Source organism: Haliotis rufescens, unplaced genomic scaffold (genome assembly GCF_023055435.1).
Source record: "Haliotis rufescens isolate VD_foot unplaced genomic scaffold, xgHalRufe1.0.p SCAF_17, whole genome shotgun sequence".
NCBI lineage: Eukaryota > Metazoa > Mollusca > Gastropoda > Lepetellida > Haliotidae > Haliotis > Haliotis rufescens.
Window position 1 is genome coordinate 22228668 of NW_025963857.1, and position 19506 is coordinate 22248173.

Here is a 19506-nt window from a genome sequence, read left to right on the forward strand (position 1 = left end):
GTCCAGATTAGATTATTTACATGTCACGGTCATATAGCCGGAATATTGCTGAGTGCGGCGTTAACCAACGCACAAACAAACAAATAAAACTTCTATCTATTCATTATTCAGAAATGTAAGTTTGATTGAACATACATTTACCTCAACATGCAGACATAAATGAAAAAACATTCTTGAAAGAATCATTCCACAAAATTAATTCAAGTAAATAATTTTATTTCAGGTAACAAAAAGATAGAGAACAAAAACTATAACAATGAGTCTTTACTAAATAAATAGCATTACAGCATCAGCTTTCTGGTGGCTAAGGAATTGTATAAGCTGGTTAACTTCATAAATACCAGTACAGCATCAGTTTACTGGTGGCTAAGGAATTGTATAGGCTAGTTAACTAAATAAATAGCATTACAGCATCAGTTTTCTAGTGGCTAAGGAATTGTATAGGCTAGTTAACTAAATAAATACCAGTACAGCATCAGTTTTATGGTGGCTAAGAAAGTGTATAGGCTGGTTAACTAAATAAGTAACAGTACAGCATCATTTTTCTCGTGGCTAAGAAAGTGTATAGGCTGGTAACCTAAAGAAATAACAGTACTGCGTCAGTTTTCTAGTGGCTTTTATCCTGGCAACTTTGAGACAACAGTGACTACTGGCTATGTAAAAACGACCAAAGTTGATATTTGTGCAATTCATACTGTCAACAGCAATTCAATCCCTTGAAAGATGATCACATACATGAGCAGGTAAATATATAAAACCGTTGCATAATATTCAATAAATAAGATCACAAAATAAGATTAAATATTTCAGGTCATGAAAGTATTGCACACAGCTAATCAAGATGAGCAATGGGGAAAAAGGTAACACTGAGTTACACAGACTTGGTCATGACCAGTATTACAAACTCCACACATTCTAAACGGACAAGGTATGGTAAACAGAGAGAATCTCACCCGAGTGTCTTTTATCAAAAGACACGAGGGTGAGATTTTATTTATCATCCAACAACATTCTTCCAACTTTTTCAGTTTCTGGACAGTAATAAGCAACGTCTTAAGCCCTGTTACACTATCAAAAACTTTGATTAAAAACTTGGTCAAAGTCCATTTTGACAAAGTTTTTGATAGTGTGAGATGCTGCCAAAAAGGATTGACAAAGTTTTTGACGGACTTTGATGGAATAGAAACCGATCCTATTTCTCGTCAAACCATGCCGTTGATTAGATTTAGCCAATCAGAATGCAAGGAACATTTACCCCTTTTCAACCGGAAGTGCCTAGAGTCAAGTCAAAATGAGCCAACTATTTTGGACTGACGAGATGTTGGAAGAATTAATTGATTTTGTTCAACAACAAGCAGCCATTCTCGGGACCAAATATGCCTTTGCCTACCCCCAACGCCACCTTCTCAACATGGCAATACACAAAATACATATGACAACAGCAAAACATTCTTCGTCAGAAGCATCCATCTTGGCAAGAAAATTCCCGCCAAATCTTTGACGGACAGTCAAAATCTTTGATGAGTGTAAACAGCCCAACCTGGACCAAAAAAAGGTTTTCTTGGACCAAGTTTTTGATCAAAATTTTTGAAAGTGTAATGGATGTAAAAGTACTGCTAACAGCTTCAGTAGCAGAGCCATTAGTGATGACATTTGATTGTGACATCATGGTAACCAATGACGTCACAATGGTCAGCAAAGCATTGTGATGCAATTTCATTGCAGCAATATCTACAATATCTAACAGTATTGGTCTTGTCACCCAAGCCAGTTTTGGATGATAAACATGATAAAGGCCCTTTGTGGCCATATGGTCAGCAGATTACTGAAATCGTCAAATGAGAGCTTATCTGTAACTTTAAAATTTGATATTACCAGTGGGTCAAAAAGGCCATTGTCACACCCCCTCTTGTGTGTAATGTCAACATCTATCAAATTTGAAGATTAAAAGTGTAATGTGTTAAATCTGGCTAAAGGTTATTTTTTTAGAAATTTTTATTCAAATAAGTTCATAATTTCTACCTAGAATTTTGCTCTTTTCTTTCATTTGACAAATGGTATCAGTCAAGACACAAACAGTATTGGTCACATCACAAACAGTATCGGTCATGTCACAAACAGTATCAGTCATGACACAAACACTATGGGTCATGTCACAAACACTATCGGTCTTGTCACAAACAGTATCAGTCATGACACAAACACTATCCAAGTAGACCAAGGAGTGCCTTGGTGTCGATGTGACAAGCAATCTCTCTGATCACTGGGCTAAAGAAGCTGTAAGTTACACACTGCCAACATATCACAAGCTAAAAAGTTCAAAATTTGTCTGAGTATGAGAGTCTGTGAGATCATTTGAACTGAATTCCACGACATTAAACTGGGTCTGAGTCTGCATGTCGGTGAAGAGCGTGAGATCATTCTCCTCGTGGACCAATGACTGCATATTGGTCTGCGTCTCCGTTGTCACAAGAGTATCCAGCGAATCATTCTCTGCCGGTGTCTGAGTCTCAATGTCTGATAAGCCAAGGCCAGATATGAACAGATCGTCTGTTTGTGTCTCCATATTCGTCATGAGGAAGTCGAGAAGATCGTCGGCTGTTTGCGTGTGCATATCTGTGCTCGCACTTGATGACAACATTGGACCTTGACCTTCCATATGAGGATTATCATGGGAGTCGAGAAAGTCTAAAGTCTGAGATTGAGCAGCAGGAGTCTGGGCACCGAAATCCACAGACCTTGGCAACATGGTCTGAGTGTGTATATGTTTGGCAGCAGTAGATGCCAAGCAAGGATTCCAAACATTTAAAGACTCGACCTCCTTTGTGGATTGACCCAGGGTGATATGGCGGCCAAAAACAGTGGAGGAGGAGGAGGAGGAATAGGATGAGGTGTAAGGATCTGTGTCTGTAGTGCTTGTGTTCATGTGTTTAGGAGGGGTCATTGGAATGCCATGATGAGTATTCCTCTGATGCAAAGGACTCTCTGAGAGTCTTCGGTCAGCATTGTCATCAGAGCCTTCAATAGATGTCTGACCGATTTTGTCTCTATGGAACTGTGAGTTTGATCCGAGTGACCTCGTCTGATGTGTGTCTGAGCACACAGCTGATGAGAGTCCTGCAGTAGGTGCTGGTGATGCATCTCCTTCTAGAAGCTCCAGGAAACAGGGAGTCGAAACTGAGAGGAAATCTACTTCTGGTTCCGCATTTGTCTGTGTGAATGTACCTTGACATGGAACTGAAGTCCTGTTGAAGGCATCTGTTCCACAGGTAGCATCAACCATGGACGTTCCTGAGCCACACCCGGTGTCAACCATGGACGTTCCTGAACCACACCCGGTGTCAACCATTTGAATTCCAGGGTCACAGCCTGTGTCAACCATCAGCATTCTTTGGTCACTGGAATTAACCAAAGACATTCCTGGCCCACATCCAGACTTAACCAAAGATGTTCTTGGTCCACATCCAGTGTCAATCACAGATATTCTTGGTCCACATCCAGTGTCAATCACAGATGTTCCTGGCCCACATCCAGTGTCAACCACAGATGTTCTTGGTCCACATCCAGTGTCAATCACAGATGTTTCTGGCCCACATCCAGTGTCAACCACAGATGTTCTTGGTCCACATCCTGTGTCAACCACAGATGTTCTTGGTCCACATCCTGTGTCAATCATATATGTTCCTGGCCCACATCCAGTGTCAATCACAGATGTTCCTGGCCCACATCCAGTGTCAACCACAGACTGTTCTTGAGCATCACTGAATGTTAATCCAAGATCTGACAAAATGGCCGGATTCTCTTCCATAAGTAAGCTCTCTCTCATATTCTTAAACAACGTGGACAAGCTTGTCTGTGTTTCTGAGTTCTGTACCGGTTGCTGTCTGTAGTGACCAAACTCTTCTAAGAAACTTTTCTGGGTCTGAGTGGACATTTGCTCAGTTCTGGCAGCAGGGAGCGCTGGTGGAAGCAGGGGGCCAATGTTGTCTGTATTGCACTCAGCCGCAACCATTTGTCTGCCAGAATTCCGGCGTCTCTTCTTCTTCCGTGGTGGATATGTCTCCCTGGTTTGAACCTCCGAGGTCTTCAAGCTGCGCCGCCTTGGAGCTTTACCCCTTGCCCTAGGTGATCTTTGACCTTTATCGCCACCCCTGAGATCGTGGAAAGGAATATCTGCACTTGCCATGGCTGACTTAAGAATTAAATCACCTGGAGTCTGAGTTTCGGCAATGGAACAATGTCGTTTCTTAGTAGACAGGATGCTGAGATTTGTCTGCATCCCTGTCGATGATGTCACCAAAGAATGAGATGGAACAATCACGTGAGATTTGCCAAGTGAAACCTGTGTTGCTGTGGTAGCCATGGCAACATTTTTTGACAAATGGAGATTGGATGGATCCTTAACCACAGCTCTCTGTTCTAGGGGGTTACTGACGCCATAGATGTCCGTCTGTATTTCAGCGGTCTGTTTGGCAGGGAAGTCAAACTTTTCCACGGATATCTTATTGGAATTGACAGTGACTCTTGTCATGGGAATGACTGTTTTAATCATGGGTTTGGGCAGGATCTGGCGTAGTGGCCCAGGGGCAGTATTGACCTGGGGGTCCATCTGAGACACGAAGATCACGCAGGGCTGGGGACAGGAGTTGGATTTGTTCGCTGGGGGGTCAGGCTTTGTCTGTTTACGACATCTGGAAAAGGAATAGAGTGTCAGCTGCTACTGTCATCATGTTAACAATCACACAAAACACAAAACAAACAAAGGTGTGAAAATATGAAGGCCTGGGATAGAAATACACACTAGCCTGATTGCCTGAATCCATTTTGCTAATATTAAATGTATTCTTAGAGCTACTTGAATTTTAGAGGCTCTTTGTATTTTATCACTCTCTGAGCAAGAACAAATGTCAGGTTCACTGCTGAAATTCGTACTGGTTTAAATTTTTTGTCAACAGCTTAATCATTTCCCTGTCATCAGCCTTGGAAACGTCAAGGAAGGAGCTCGACTATTGATCTCTGTGAAAATGAACAATTATTAGGTGAAAATAATGGCTATTGTTTATTTGTTACAAAAGATATTTTGCATCATATGTAAATCTTTTATCAATATTGTCAACATTTTTAAGTTAGTAGTAAGTAAGAGGTAAGAAGTAAGAAAAGAAATAACATACAAAAGTTTTCAAATGCAATATGCTTCTCAAAAGAATTTAAAAAACATCTGATTCTTAATCGGGTCATCAAGTTCTACTGCAGAAGGCTGTACTGGCTAAAGACAGATTAACTATAGTAATATGAAAGAATCGGGTGTTCTCCAACTTCTGTTTAGTAGTCTACAGGAAATGGTTCTTACAGGTGAAATGTCTTGTTTTGTAACCTAGGAACTGCTGCATTCTAACATGGCTACTTATTGATCAACTGTCAGAAATGTAGCTGATCATACCTATGCAGGCAGTAAACAAGTGAACTGGTGTAAAGGCAGGGGTAGATTTAAGAACAAGTTTCTATGTATCCAGCAGGGCTTGCTCCCATTCAAAGTTACTGGCCCTTCTCTAAGATGGCCTACAACTAAATGGTGGAGGCTGCGAAGTGGCCGAACCTGAGGTCACGTAGCCACCTAGCAGGGCTCTGAAAATTTTAGAACTCCTCACCCTTAACGTATTTTTCTGCACTCTGAGATTAAATCTTGGCTTCCCTTTGCCCCATTTCATGCTTATTTATGAGCAAATAAAGAAGTTGTAACACGACGTATTAAAGTGGCATCAGTTGTCATTCTATTGAGATGATCCAATTAAAAAATTAAACATACACGGAGAAGGGGTGAAATTTTGACAAGCAGACAGGCTAAAAACTTTACGCTACAGCAAGCCCTTTGTAATTTTAACTGGCCACGGACCAACAGGCCAGCAGTTAAATCGACCCCTGTAAATGGCATGCTTGGTCTTCAGCAAACCCAGCTTATGGAAATATCAAGTATTTTCATTCATACTTCATTTCTACAAATCTAAAACCAACAGATTGGAAATAATACCAAATTTTCATAAATTCTTCAGTCATTTCCATTTTAAGAAATTTGACATGCAAACATTGCAGCAAGTCTGTCTACTCACATGTTTTTGGACTTTTCTGAGTTAAACTTTCTCATTGTTTCCTTGACAGAATCTGGAAGTTCATGTAGCTTGCGAGTACAGTGCATCATTAGAGCTTCCTTTGTGGTGTAGGGGCAATCACACGTGTGACACTTATATATCACACCACAGGTGCCTTCGTGACGCTTCCTGGCATGGTCAAAGCCAAACGCTTTCTGGCATTTGGAGCAGGTGAACTTCTTGCCTCCATGAATGCTTCCATAGTGCTGTAGATGTATACATGATAACATATTTAAGCCAAATGTTAACGCATCTGTCTTATTGGGAAGAGAATATATGGATGTCAACTTCTTTATTATGAGGAACACAACGTTTCAGAGTATATGCCTACTCCTTCATCATTCACCTGATGAAGGAGTAAGCATATACTCCAAAACGTTGTGTTCCTCATAATAAAGAAGTTGACATCGATAAATTCTCTTCCGAATGTGAATCACTTCTAAATGCCTTTCAAAGATCTGTCTTATTATAAACTCATTACCCGGTACATTTTCAGATGGAAATATGTCGGATTGTATGTTTTGTAACGCATGTCATGTGACTTAAAATTGCATTTAATCAAATATTGTTTACAATTGAAATCATCTCAATTTCATGTTACATAATAAATTTTACCTTTGCCATTCTTTTCAAATAACTTTTAATTCTATTATAGCGTCAGGGTGTTCAATTAGTATGCCTGACTTGCCCGACCCATGAAAATAAAGTCCCGGGCAAGTGGGAAAATATAATTTAGTCGCCTCGGGCAAGTATAAAAAACAGAAGTATTAACTTTAAAACTTAGAAGATGCATCGTGTGTTTGTCAACAGTCAGATGAAGTACCTGACTCGTCACTTTTCTATTCTTAACATCTCCCGTTAGCTGTTGCTTCAGTGAATGAAGTCTTATTATCAAAATTAGTTTCCTTCTTTTCTCTGATTCAACAGAGCAAATTGAAAATCTGGCTGTGCAAGTAGAGTTTTAAAGTGACTTGTCCCTGGGCAAGTAGGAAATATGGTATTTGAACACCCCAGGAACATTTTTTGCAGTAAATTGAAATTCTCCTGGGCTTACCTTTTTGAGGAGTTTGTAGTTGGCAAAGTGTCTCTCTCTAAGGTAGTAGCAGCCGAATACTGGGCAGTGATAGTGACAAGGTATTCCACCGTTTCCTTTAGACTTCAACTTATCCTGTAATAGTTCAAGTACATGGTCACATTCAGATTCAGTCAACATGTAATCAAATAATGTCGTCTTCATAGTTATCATGGCCTTGCTGTCTAAAATCCAAATCACTGTATAAATAACCTGGCTGTAATTGTAATGTCTGACAGTGACAATTTCAAATCTTCCGGGGGAAAGGAAGATAAATGATTATTAAAGTCCAGTTGCCACCCTTGCCGAACTAGGCTGGAATTATGGAATTATGTCTGGGACTAACGAGTCTATACATGGTCCAATCAAAATCGCGTAATGAATTCAACATCCGGTTCGTAAACTCCCTTGCCGATTTCGGTTGATTGCAGGATTTGTAAAGCATGTATACCGCCATCTCAGCGTCAGCAGATATTTCCAAATCTTTTCATGTTTATGATGTGGTGGTCACGTGATTTGATGAACTTCGCAAAGAAAGACCTGTTTTAGTACAACATGGATTTTGATTATCAATCAGATTGTCTTGACTGGGCACTGCCATTTTGTTTGAAGCAAATGCAAGAGATATGAGAGGTGGAGTCTGATAGGTCAATAGGAGGGACATAGAAGGGACATAATTCATAATTGCCACTGGTGCCGCTACGATCGAGCCCACAAATCCAGAAACTGGACTTTTACAGTCAGTTAACTCCCTTGCCTTGGAGGTGAGGTGAAATTGGGTTTAACGTCGCGTCCAAGATTATTGCACTTATATAGCGACGTGCATGCACGTGTGTGTCTGTGGCTGCTTGTACTAGTCCGGACTGATGCCGATTTCTAGTGCTAGCCCACTGAGATACCATGCCGCAGTTTAACATGAATACCCCACTCAGACACAGTATACTGACTCCGAGCCGACCAGTCCTTGTTTTAGCCCCTTAATGTCGAGCGCCAGACAGGGTAACAACAAGTACCATCTTTTAACGTCTTTTGGTATGACGCGGCCGGGGATCGAACCCCGGACCTTCTGCTCTCCGGGCGGACGCTCTACCACAAGACCACTGAGGCGGCCCTTGCCTTGGAAGATGCAATTTCAAGGACCTACTCCACGTCATACATGTTAGAAATGCTGTAGCTTTATGATGTTTAGAAAACTAGTTGAGAAGGTGTCCAACAGTCAAGACAAGACCCCACCCCTTGGTGAGAATAGGAGCCTTATGAATATATCTGGATTCCAGTGGCGAATTTAGGATGCTATTTCTCATACCACTGACAAGTCTGAAACGAAACAGATAATTAGTGGTGCATGCACTGAATATGTCAACTTCAGTGATAGAGTGACAAATGTTGTTTTAAAGGATTTAAAGGGACAGTATGTCAACAGTTCTGTGTGTTTTAAAATCATGCATGAAATAATTGCTGAGTGTGATGTCACTTGCCTGATTCAGTTCTCAAACCAAAACAATAAAGCTCTGCACAGTGAAGCTGACAACACAAGCGCTATGCAGAGTGAACTGGCTTCAGTCTTGTTTTTTTAATAGAGGCAAACTGGAGAGGACATTGGAGGAAGCATGAGTTGCTTTCTTACAGTTGAGTCACAAAATACTTAATGCCAGCTTGATTAGATCATGTAGATTAGGAGATAGTGTTTATCAAAGCCTAGTTTACAAATCAAATATGCCTCGGTTGTACCAAGCCAATCACTCTCCTACCCAGAGTTCCTTGTGGCCAGCCGAGTACCTCTGTCACATCGTCACATCTTACACAGTCCATTCATGTGTTTTTCATGTGTTTCATTTTGGACGAGTCTACACATTTAGATTAACAAAACTATTTCCATTTCCGTATTCATCCTCAACGTCCTGTCATCAAAGCCCTACGGAGAGCTAGTAGTACCGTCACTCTGATGTGTAAAGCTATAAAGCTTCAGAACAGTTGACGTCCTGTCCCTTTAACGCATAAAAACATAGCCAAATGTAGAATACAAACATGACAGGTACGTAGATAAATATTTTTTCACTGGGTGAAAGGGACCAAAATTTAAGTTTCAATTTTTATCTGGGTGCTGTTAAAATATCTGAGGAATGTAGCACCTAAAATTGCCACTGGAATTTATTTATGAAGTTTATGAAGCGCCCGCGATGCAGGGTTTTGTCTTGAATGTTAGGCCCCTTAACGACTGTCAGGGTTACCTTTAGAATTCAACACCACAAATCTTTACAAACATGTCACAATACCCTAAGACGTAATTTGTGAAATTTTGTTGCAAAACACACTGGCGAAACAATATCCTGTGATGTCAGCCTAGCAACAGAGTTGCTGGGGTTGTTGAGTGTGCATGAGCTCCTCTCAGTGATCTATCATCTCTGCACGCAATGTCATTGAATAAACTGAGCGATGTTGAGAGAGTTTTGAAAATTTGTTTACTAAATATAGACTGCGACGGCACATTTTATAGGAAGTGCTAGTTTACGAAAGCACTTTTTATGTTCAACATGTTCAATATATTTTATTTTTCTGTTTCAACTTAATTCATTATTGATAAGGGTTGTTGCTGTTTTGAGTATATGAACTGAACTTCATTGTTGCAAAATTAATATGTATACATATTTGCTTTATACTAAACTACATAACTGTACATACACCATGTACACATTTACAAACGCAAACAAATTTGCAAGGTAAAAGGTTTCAGTAAGCATCATCCAATCGCATGGGAGGATTCAAGGGCAATCCCCCTCGCTGGTCTGAAGCCGAGTTTGTTTGGTTGCAGATGCTAATAGGTATCTGGTGATTATGCAGGCTGATTAAAATGGTGCTGGCTTGATGACGGATAGTTGCAGTGCTGTTTCCATTTAACAGTGTGATGTAGCTCAGTCTGTTTATAATATACGTTGTTGTTGGGCTGACAATGCAAGGACGCAAGTTTTCTACCGACGGATTCCATAAAAACTGGTTGCTTGTCTTAAATGACCTAATGACCTAAAAGGGGTTTTGGATCGTAAAGACGTGTAAGTTTCCCTAAGACCGAAAACGGGTGTTGGATTGTAAAGACGTGTAAGTTTCCCTAAGACCGAAAAACGGGTGTTGGATCGTAAAGTTGTGTAAGTTTCCCTAAGACCTAGAACGGGTGTTGGATCGTAAAGATGTGTAAGTTTCCCTAAGACCGAGAATGGGTGTTTGATTGTAAAGATGTGTAAGTTTCCCTAAGACCGAAAACGGGTGTTGGATCGTGAAGCGAGAGTCACCAGAGCGTGAGGCACGGTAACGGTATAACGAGACAGCGGTGGCACTATAGCGCGGTAATTGAGCGGATGGTAGAGCTCGGGCTGCGCCCGGTAAACTGCATTGTTGCCGACATGTGACCTACGGAAGAGATTGTGCTCACAAGAAGTTGTGGTGTGGTATATTTGGTAAGACTTTGATACCTCCCCTCAAACTATAAGTAAATGGATTGAGCAGCAATGCACACATTAATAACTTTTGGAATGGCGATACGGGCGTGAGTCTTTCCGTATATTTAAGGTGCTCCCTCTCAGTCTCAGGGAGTGAAAAACTTGACACTGTAATGACATGTACCAGAATCCAACAGCATAATGGAGTGTTTGTCATCATGTACAAATATCAGTTTTGATCACTGATGAATTACGGCGAAACTACTCACCACTTCAATTCCATGGACTTTAGCTTTGTGGAGACTCAGATGTGATGAATTCTTGAATGTTTTGTCACAGCCTTCCACTGGGCAGACAGTTTCAATGGATGGCTGAATATCCGCTTCCAAAGTTTCGATTGATGGTCTGATCTCTTGAAACATTGCTGCCATTATTCAAAATATTGAGTTTTCATTTCCATCATCTATATTCCACCGACAGAAAACTTTTCTCAGCGATTCCGGTCCTCGATCATGTTTACTGTAACAACAGGGAGAGTTGTCCGCCCTTGGTCGATAAAAGTATCGCAGCGATTTTAGAAAACTTAACATAATATCATATGCATTAATACCGTTCCATTATATTTGTTTGTTTTATAATACATGAAATGCTATATAGTACTATATTTTACGTTATTAAGCATTAACGTTCATAATTAAAATTAAAAACTAGGATCCATAAGTGGAATGAGCACTCCAGACGTTTACGTCATTAACCAATGACAGTCGAAAGTTTTAAGAATACGCTGATTCAAAGAACTGGCGGAAATAGTGTCAAGTTGATTGCAAAGTTATTCGCTTTGGGTGAATGTTATAGTGAATGCGGATGCAATGATTGCGTGATTATAAACTAAAATAAACGAATTGTTTGCAATTTGAGATATGGTTACGAATTAGTTTCTTATTTTTAAGGTTACGAAATTACCAGTGTTACGAATTCTTTAGGGGTTCGAACTCGTTTCGGTTACGAAATTACATACTCCAGCTAAAACGTCTTCAAATTGGCTTGCCTATTCATTTTCAATAATATGAATAATTGAATATCTATTTTTTAGACACCTGAATTATCTCCATCGATATTTTCAAAGTAATTATTTGAAATGATAAGAAGTTAAGAACAACTAAATACAAAGTACCTGCCTAGGGCTGCCTTACCAACGGTGAAAACATCACAGTGAAATGATGCTGTACCAGAGGCCATATTTGCAGTTGTTCGACTCCTTATTGAGTTCGTCTTTTGTATAAAAAACACCATTTGTGCGGGATGTAAACATGTCTGCGCCCTTTCCAAACGCGAGTCCTTCAGGGAAACTCGTCTTTGAAAAATCGTCTTTCCTTCACAAGAACAGCCGACATAAGAAATTTATATCAGAACATTATTTTAATGCATCTGTGGGTATTTAGGCATAATTTCATACACGTCTAAGAGCGAGGCAATTTGTTATCTGTTTTCAACAATGGTTGAAATAACGTGTTTAGGTTAAAACCATGTTGGGATGACCGTATCGAGACGATAAAATCTAAACAGAGTATGTGTCATACGCCTATAAAAACGTCGGACCATACACGACCCATATATCGGTTTGTTGTTCAGGCGTCACACAGCAATATTCCACCGATATGACGCCAGTCTGTTAATAATAAAGTCTGGCCAAGACAATCCAGTGATTGACATCATGAGCATCGATCCATGAGACGATGACATGCAATCATTAACCTGTGGGGATTCTAGATAAGAAAGGTCCCCAGCAGCCAATGCATGTGGCATATACTGGTTCTATCTCTTGATTTATTTATCTTGTGTGCCCCTTGGCTCCCCTTTCCAATCAAGCACCCCCTTACAATCGTGGGTTTGATCCCCCTTTCGAGTAAAATACCTCAGAAATAAAAACATGAGAAAAATACAAACATTTGTTGCAAAATAGTTTTTTCCCAAGCTGACAGTCATGATACTTACCCAAACATTAGGGATCCGTGGAGATCCGGGGTAGAATAGGTCTTTAGCAACCCATGCCTGCCGTAAAAAGCGACTATGCTTGTCGTAAAAGGCGACTAACGGGATCGGGTGGTCACACTCGCTGACTTGGTTGATGCACGGTCATCGATCCCAATTGCGTGGATCCATGCTCATGATATCAATCACTGGATTGTCTGGTCCAGACTTGATATTTACAGACCACCGTCATATAGATGGAATATTGCTGAGTGCGGCGTTAAACAACAAACCAACCAACCAAACAACCCAAACATAAGGGGCTACTAAACCTCACTAGGGCGGTCGGGTAGCCTAGTGGTTAAAGCGTTCGCTCGTCACGCCGAAGACCCGGGTTCGAATCCCGACATGGGTACAATGTGTGAAGCCCATTTCTGGTGTCCCCCGCCGTGATATTGCTGGAATATTGCTAAAAGCGGCGTAAAACCAAACTCACTCACTCACTAAACCTCACTAACTCAGTTATGACCTTTTCTGCCAGGTTTCTATCCTACTTCCAGGGGAGGTTATTCCCCCAAACATCTCCAGCCAGCTGGACAATGAGGAAGCCTACCTGGTTCACAGACTGCCGCTGATTCGACTCATAGACAAGGAATTCATTGAGGCATTTGTCAAGAAAGGTTACATCCGTGTACAAAAATTATGCCAATTATTTTATTTTCATCATTATGTTTGGATAATGTAAATATACAAATTTAATTGTCATTTCTGTGATATCTCGAACAAATAACATACTTTCATCATCAGTGTATGACAGAAACCTGAAAGTCACTGTAAAGTCACCTGGTTACTCAGGAACCTGTTAATCCAGTAATCTAGCCTTCCATTTTCCATTTTTGATTATTTACAGACCGCAGGTATATATCTTGAAATATTGCGGTATGTGGCATTAAACAGCATCCAAACATAGAAAGTACATGATTGATTTTTTACGGTTTCAGGATGTATGTACTTCCTGTCACATGGCAGCCATCTTGACGTCGATGACTGTGTGGCACTACTTCCCTGTGGTAAGAAGTCTCCTAAATCAAAGCTATATTGAATTACTCATCACTCACCTTCGGTCTGGTGTAGTTGCAACACGTTTCGATGAATGCAGTTTCAAAAAATATATTGGTCAGTATCTTGTAAGGTCATGTCCTTTTGATACTGCTGAGTGACTGATGTAAGGGAGGTAACTCTAATGCTTTGCTATTCAGGAAGTGACTGTAACCAAGTTGGTGCGTGTTTGAATTGTAGGAATGACAGTTGGTGAATTTTAGAAAGTTGTGAATGAATAGGACTTTGTGTAAGAGTTTTCATGGTCAGGACAGTTTGTTGCTGGATGTTATATGTCAAGACATGTTTGATTTCAAGCGATAAACAATGTGAAACTACAGCTGGCCTTCTTGTCTTTCCATATTTTATTGTTTCCAGTAGATGGAGATTTCTGGATTTTTGCGATCCTGCGATCCGTAGAATAGGTCTTCAGCAACCCATGCTTGCCGGAAAAGGCGACTATGCTTGTCGTAAAAGGCGACTAACGGGATCGGGTGGTCAGACTCGCTGACTTGGTTGATGCATGTCATCGATGCATGTGGATCGATCCTCATGATATTAATCACTGGATTGTCTGGCCCAGACTTGATTATTCACAGACTGCCATCATATAGCTGGAATATTGCTGAGTGCGGCGTAAAACAACAAACCAACCAACCAATGAGGTCCTGACAGGTTTAATGTAGGTTACATTCATTCGGGTTTTTACTGTTGAAATATTTCTGAGTGTCCGTGTACATGAATATGACTGGAATGATCGATATGAGAGAGATGTGACTGTGGTTTATGACTGAGTTGTAATTATTCTTTTATCAGCATGGATTCCAAAGTACAAGGTCATACAAAAAGGGCATCACAAACTGTTCTGAGAATAACAATAACAATGAGAAGCAGTTCTGTTGTATCAAAATTTTAGGGAAATGTGTAATAAATAGGAAATGTTTTTTTCAGCACATCCTCATCCCTCTATGTTTTTGTCACTAAACCAACGTGAACTTCTGTACCTTCTGTAATCAGGTTTTCTTGGTCCATTTGCCAGAAGTGTACAACACCACTATAAATACTCTTATCATACCTCCATGTCCGAATGATGAGATCTGTTTGGTCCACGTGATCTTGATAAAATACTATGTATCCCACCTTGGAGGGAAATATATTTGTCAGCGGAGCAATAAATTTCTTATACCCTGCCACGAGCACGTCACGCTGCACATGGATTTCTGAGAGGCTGATTAAATCCCTTTTACCCTGCTTCATAGGAAAAAGTGTCCTGCTTTTTCTGAGTTAATGGAAGTCACGTGACATAGCATAAGTTAACCTAAGCCCAATGAAACAGCTGTCTTCTATCAATAGTAATTTGTTTTAATTCTTTTCAAATGTCATATTAAAACATGTCGGTAAGATAGATTTATTGTAGCAGGATCACACGGGGTACATGGGGTTTTATGCCTCCGGCTCGTTGTATAAAACCTTAGACAGGAAGCAAAAAAACCCATGTGTGATCCTGCTGCAACTTATGTTATAAACTGAATTTCTTTGGGGCAAGTGGAAGGTAGCTTGTTTGACGCCCTAGAAGTGCCATACCAAAGATGTTAAAAGATGGTACTTGCTGTTGCCTGGCGTTTGGCATTGAGGGAAAAAAAAAGGACTGGTTGGCTTGGAGTCAGTGTACTGTGTTGGTAAACTGGGGCATAAAACTGACATCAGTCCTGGTAGAAGCAGCCACACACACACACATGCAATAATGTTGAATTCGAGGTTAAACCCCATGTCACCTCACCTCACCCAGTATAAATACATTATCAGTGTGATGTGAGATTATGACAATTTCCAGGTACACTGGTGTTAAATGTGACCAAGGACACATATGAACAACTTGGCCTAGAAGGAAAGCCATCAGTCTTTACACCAAGACACCAGAAACCTAACAAATATGGTAGGTGCTTTACTCTTTCACCCTTATAACTGTGTTTAATGTTGAGAGTACTTCCTGAGTATCTAAACCTGTAACAGATACCTACCTGTGTCTGTCAGTACATACACATGAGCAATCGGGTTTACTGAGAATGTGTATCTGCTGAGTCCCCTCATCCTGGGTTAGTCATTGAATCCCCTTATGCCAGGACCTGTCATTGAATCCCCTTATGTCAGGACCTGTCATTGAATCCCCTTATGCCAGGGCCTGTCATTGAATCCCCTTATGCCAGGGCCTGTCATTGAATCCCCTTATGTCAGGACCTGTCATTGAATCCCCTTATGCCTGGGCTTGTCATTGAATCCCCTTATGCCTGGGCTTGTCATTGAATCCCCTTATGCCAGGACCTGTCATTGAATCCCCTTATGTCAGGACCTGTCATTGAATCCCCTTATGCCAGGGCCTGTCATTGAATCCCCTTATGCCAGGGCCTGTCATTGAATCCCCTTATGCCTGGGCTTGTCATTGAATCCCCTTATGTCAGACCTTGTCATTGAATCCCCTTATGCCAGGGTTTGTCATTGAATCCCCTTATGTCAGAACTTGTCATTGAATCCCCTTATGCCAGGGTTAGTCATTGAATCCAGTTATGTTAGGGTTTGTCATTGAATCTCCTTATGCCAGGGTTTGTCATTGAATCCCCTTATGCCAGGGTTAGTCATTGAATCCCCTTATGCCAGGGTTAGTCATTGAATCCCCTTATGCCAGGGTTTGCCATTGAATCTCCTTATGCCAGGGTTTGTCATTGAATCCCCTTATGCCTGGGCTTGTCATTGAATCCCCTTATGCCAGGACCTGTCATTGAATCCCCTTATGTCAGGACCTGTCATTGAATCCCCTTATGCCAGGGCCTGTCATTGAATCCCCTTATGCCTGGGCTTGTCATTGAATCCCCTTATGTCAGACCTTGTCATTGAATCCCCTTATGCCAGGGTTTGTCATTGAATCCCCTTATGTCAGAACTTGTCATTGAATCCCCTTATGCCAGGGTTAGTCATTGAATCCAGTTATGTTAGGGTTTGTCATTGAATCTCCTTATGCCAGGGTTTGTCATTGAATCCCCTTATGCCAGGGTTAGTCATTGAATCCCCTTATGCCAGGGTTAGTCATTGAATCCCGTTATTCCAGGGTTTGCCATTGAATCTCCTTATGCCAGGGTTTGTCATTGAATCCCCTTATGCCAGGGCCTGTCATTGAATCCCCTTATGCCAGGGCCTGTCATTGAATCCCCTTATGCCAGGACCTGTCATTGAATCCCCTTATGCCAGGGTTTGTCATTGAATCTTCTTATGCCAGACACATTACACATTACTCAACATTAAGCAGACACTGTGAAATAATAGAATACTGTTCAAATGGAGTAAGACCCAACTCACTCTGTGTCTCTATGTTGCCAGTGGTTCATATTGACCTGACTGCAGACTGCTTCATGCCAGGGAGGAAGAACTACAACCGTGTGTGGTGGTGTCTCAAGGATCGCCTCAACCTGGTGTTTGACTTCCTCGTCAGATGGGCCCCAGATGGTACGAGCTATTACAGTGTAACCCCTGTTGGGGTTCCGGGTTACAATTGGTCCCCAGCAACCTATGCTAGTCGTAAGAAGTAACCATAACGATCGAGTTGATTGTGTGTCTTCGTATCCCAACAGTGTCGATAGTTGCTCACAATATCAATCACTGGAATGTCTGGTCCAGACTCGATTATTCACAGGCCGCTGTCATATAGCTAGAATATTGCTGAGTGTGTTCTTAAAAAACAAACAAACAACAGGGATTGTTTAACCTAGCTGTCCAAATGAAGAAATAAGGGGGTGTTTCTGCTTTCTATAACGCTTTTAATATTGTAACCACGTACAGTAAAACATTCATCTTTAAGATAACATCACATTTTCCATGTTGGTTTGTTAAGTTTTTAGTAAATGTTGATTTCAACGCCACACTCAGCAATATTCCAGCTATATGATGGTGGTAGGATCGGTTAATCAGGCTCGCTGACTTGGTTGATGCATGTAATCGTACCCTTATTGCGAGGATCGATGCTCATGATGTCAATCATTGGATTGTCTGGTCCAGACTTGATTATTTACAGACCGCTGCCATATAGCTGGAATATTGCTGAGTGTGGCGTTAAACAACAAACCAGCCAACCAACCACCCGATCCTGTTAGTCGCCTCTTACGACAAGCACAGTCACCTTTTACGGCAAACATGGGTTGCTGAAGACCTATTCTACCCGGATCTTCACAGGTCTTTGGATTTCCCTCAGTTTCTAATGTGCATGTGCATTTTATTGATGATGTCATACCTTGAGCCAGCTCCAGGCACCAAGCGTTTTACCTCACTACAGACAACATAGTTTGATGAAATCACAACCAAAATCTGATGCTGCTAGCACGTCTTAATAATGTAACCATGGTAACCATTGTCATATTCCGGCACCAGATAACAACATCTGCCCCAGTTCCGTTCAACAATATTTTGAAAACAATGGGTATGATGTCACCCAAGTTGGAGTGAAGCAGAAGTCATCATTGCTGAAAAACAGACTGACCCCTGAACTGTCGGACAGCAACGTGAAGACAACTGATGACAGCTACAAAACTACCTACGACTGGCTTGGAGCTGTCTCTTGTGCGGTGAAATTGTGAGTTTTCAAATGCACCTGTGACTTTATGTACACAGCCAATGCACTGATCCAGTGAAGATCCATGGTAGGACTGAGATCCCAGGTAGGAGTCAGATCCATGGTAGGACTCAGATCCCAGGTAGGAGTCAGATCCATGGAAGGACTGAGATCCCAGGTAGGAGTCAGATCCATGGAAGGACTGAGATCCCAGGTAGGAGTCAGATCCATGGTAGGACTCACATCCCAGGTAGGAGTCAGATCCATGGAAGGATTGAGATCCCAGGTAGGAGTCAGATCCAGGTAGGACTGAGACCCCAGGTAGGAGTCAGATCCATGGTAGGACTCAGATCCCAGGTAGGAGTCAGATCCAGGTAGGACTGAGACCCCAGGTAGGAGTCAGATCCATGGTAGGACTCAGATCCCAGGTAGGAGTCAGATCCAGGTAGGACTGAGACCCCAGGTAGGAGTCAGATCCATGGAAGGAGTCATGTCACTTTATGGATTCAAGTACATGTTGCATTAAACTCAACCCACTCACTCACTCACTCCTTCATCCTCAGGGATGGTGCAGCAGATGACTTCCTGAACACCTACCGACCGCCTGACCCGTCCACGCCACACGACATCGGTCACCACCAGGGGACAGGATTTATCTCCCCTGATGTCATCAACAGAGTGCTGGACACAGTCAGGTGAGATAGGTGAAAACATAGAATATGGTTCACAGCCTTCAAACAAATCAGGGGTAGCCTAATGGTTAAAGCGTTCGCTCGTCACGCCGAAGGCCTGGGTTTGATTCCCCACATGGGTACAATGTGTGAAGCCCATTTCTGGTGTCCCCTGCCGTGATATTGCTGGAATGTTGCTAAAAGCGGCGTAAAACCATACTCGCTCATTCTATTAAACTCAACACAAAGACTTTGTTGTTTGCAGCAGTAACAAATACATCTTCACATCCATCATTTCAGATCTCACGTGGAGAAGAACAGCAACAAGACCCCCTGGGCAGCGGTCACCGTTCACGGATTCGCCGACTCTCCCGTGTCGTGGAGCAAACGAGAACACGGCTTCTACCTAGGGGGAGACAACTTGTACACATACGTCATATTTCCTGATCAGCAGTACTGGCTGTTCTCGGCCTTCTCGACCTACGATGAAGGATATTAAACTGGGAACAACACAGTG

At 41.6% G+C, this 19506-nt stretch overlaps 2 protein-coding genes across 2 annotated transcripts; one reads left to right on the forward strand and one right to left on the reverse strand.

The window, feature by feature from the left end:
* Positions 1 to 199: 199 nt before the first annotated feature.
* Positions 200 to 11188, reverse strand: LOC124133981. Its single transcript, XM_046498589.2, has 4 exons — positions 10922 to 11188; positions 7201 to 7314; positions 6108 to 6352; positions 200 to 4691 (listed from the first exon to the last, which is right to left on the reverse strand). The coding sequence occupies exons 1-4, from the start codon at positions 11081 to 11083 to the stop codon at positions 2303 to 2305; spliced, it is 2910 nt and encodes a 969-aa protein (XP_046354545.2). The 5' UTR covers positions 11084 to 11188; the 3' UTR covers positions 200 to 2302.
* A 764-nt stretch (positions 11189 to 11952) lies between these two features.
* LOC124133983 (ribonuclease P protein subunit p40-like) lies at positions 11953 to 19501 on the forward strand. The gene is made up of 8 exons (XM_046498592.2): positions 11953 to 12082; positions 13165 to 13303; positions 13625 to 13693; positions 15556 to 15657; positions 17094 to 17219; positions 18138 to 18339; positions 18882 to 19013; positions 19290 to 19501. Exons 1-8 carry the CDS (start codon positions 11963 to 11965, stop codon positions 19486 to 19488), a joined length of 1089 nt encoding a protein of 362 aa, XP_046354548.2. The 5' UTR covers positions 11953 to 11962; the 3' UTR covers positions 19489 to 19501.
* Positions 19502 to 19506: the final 5 nt, after the last annotated feature.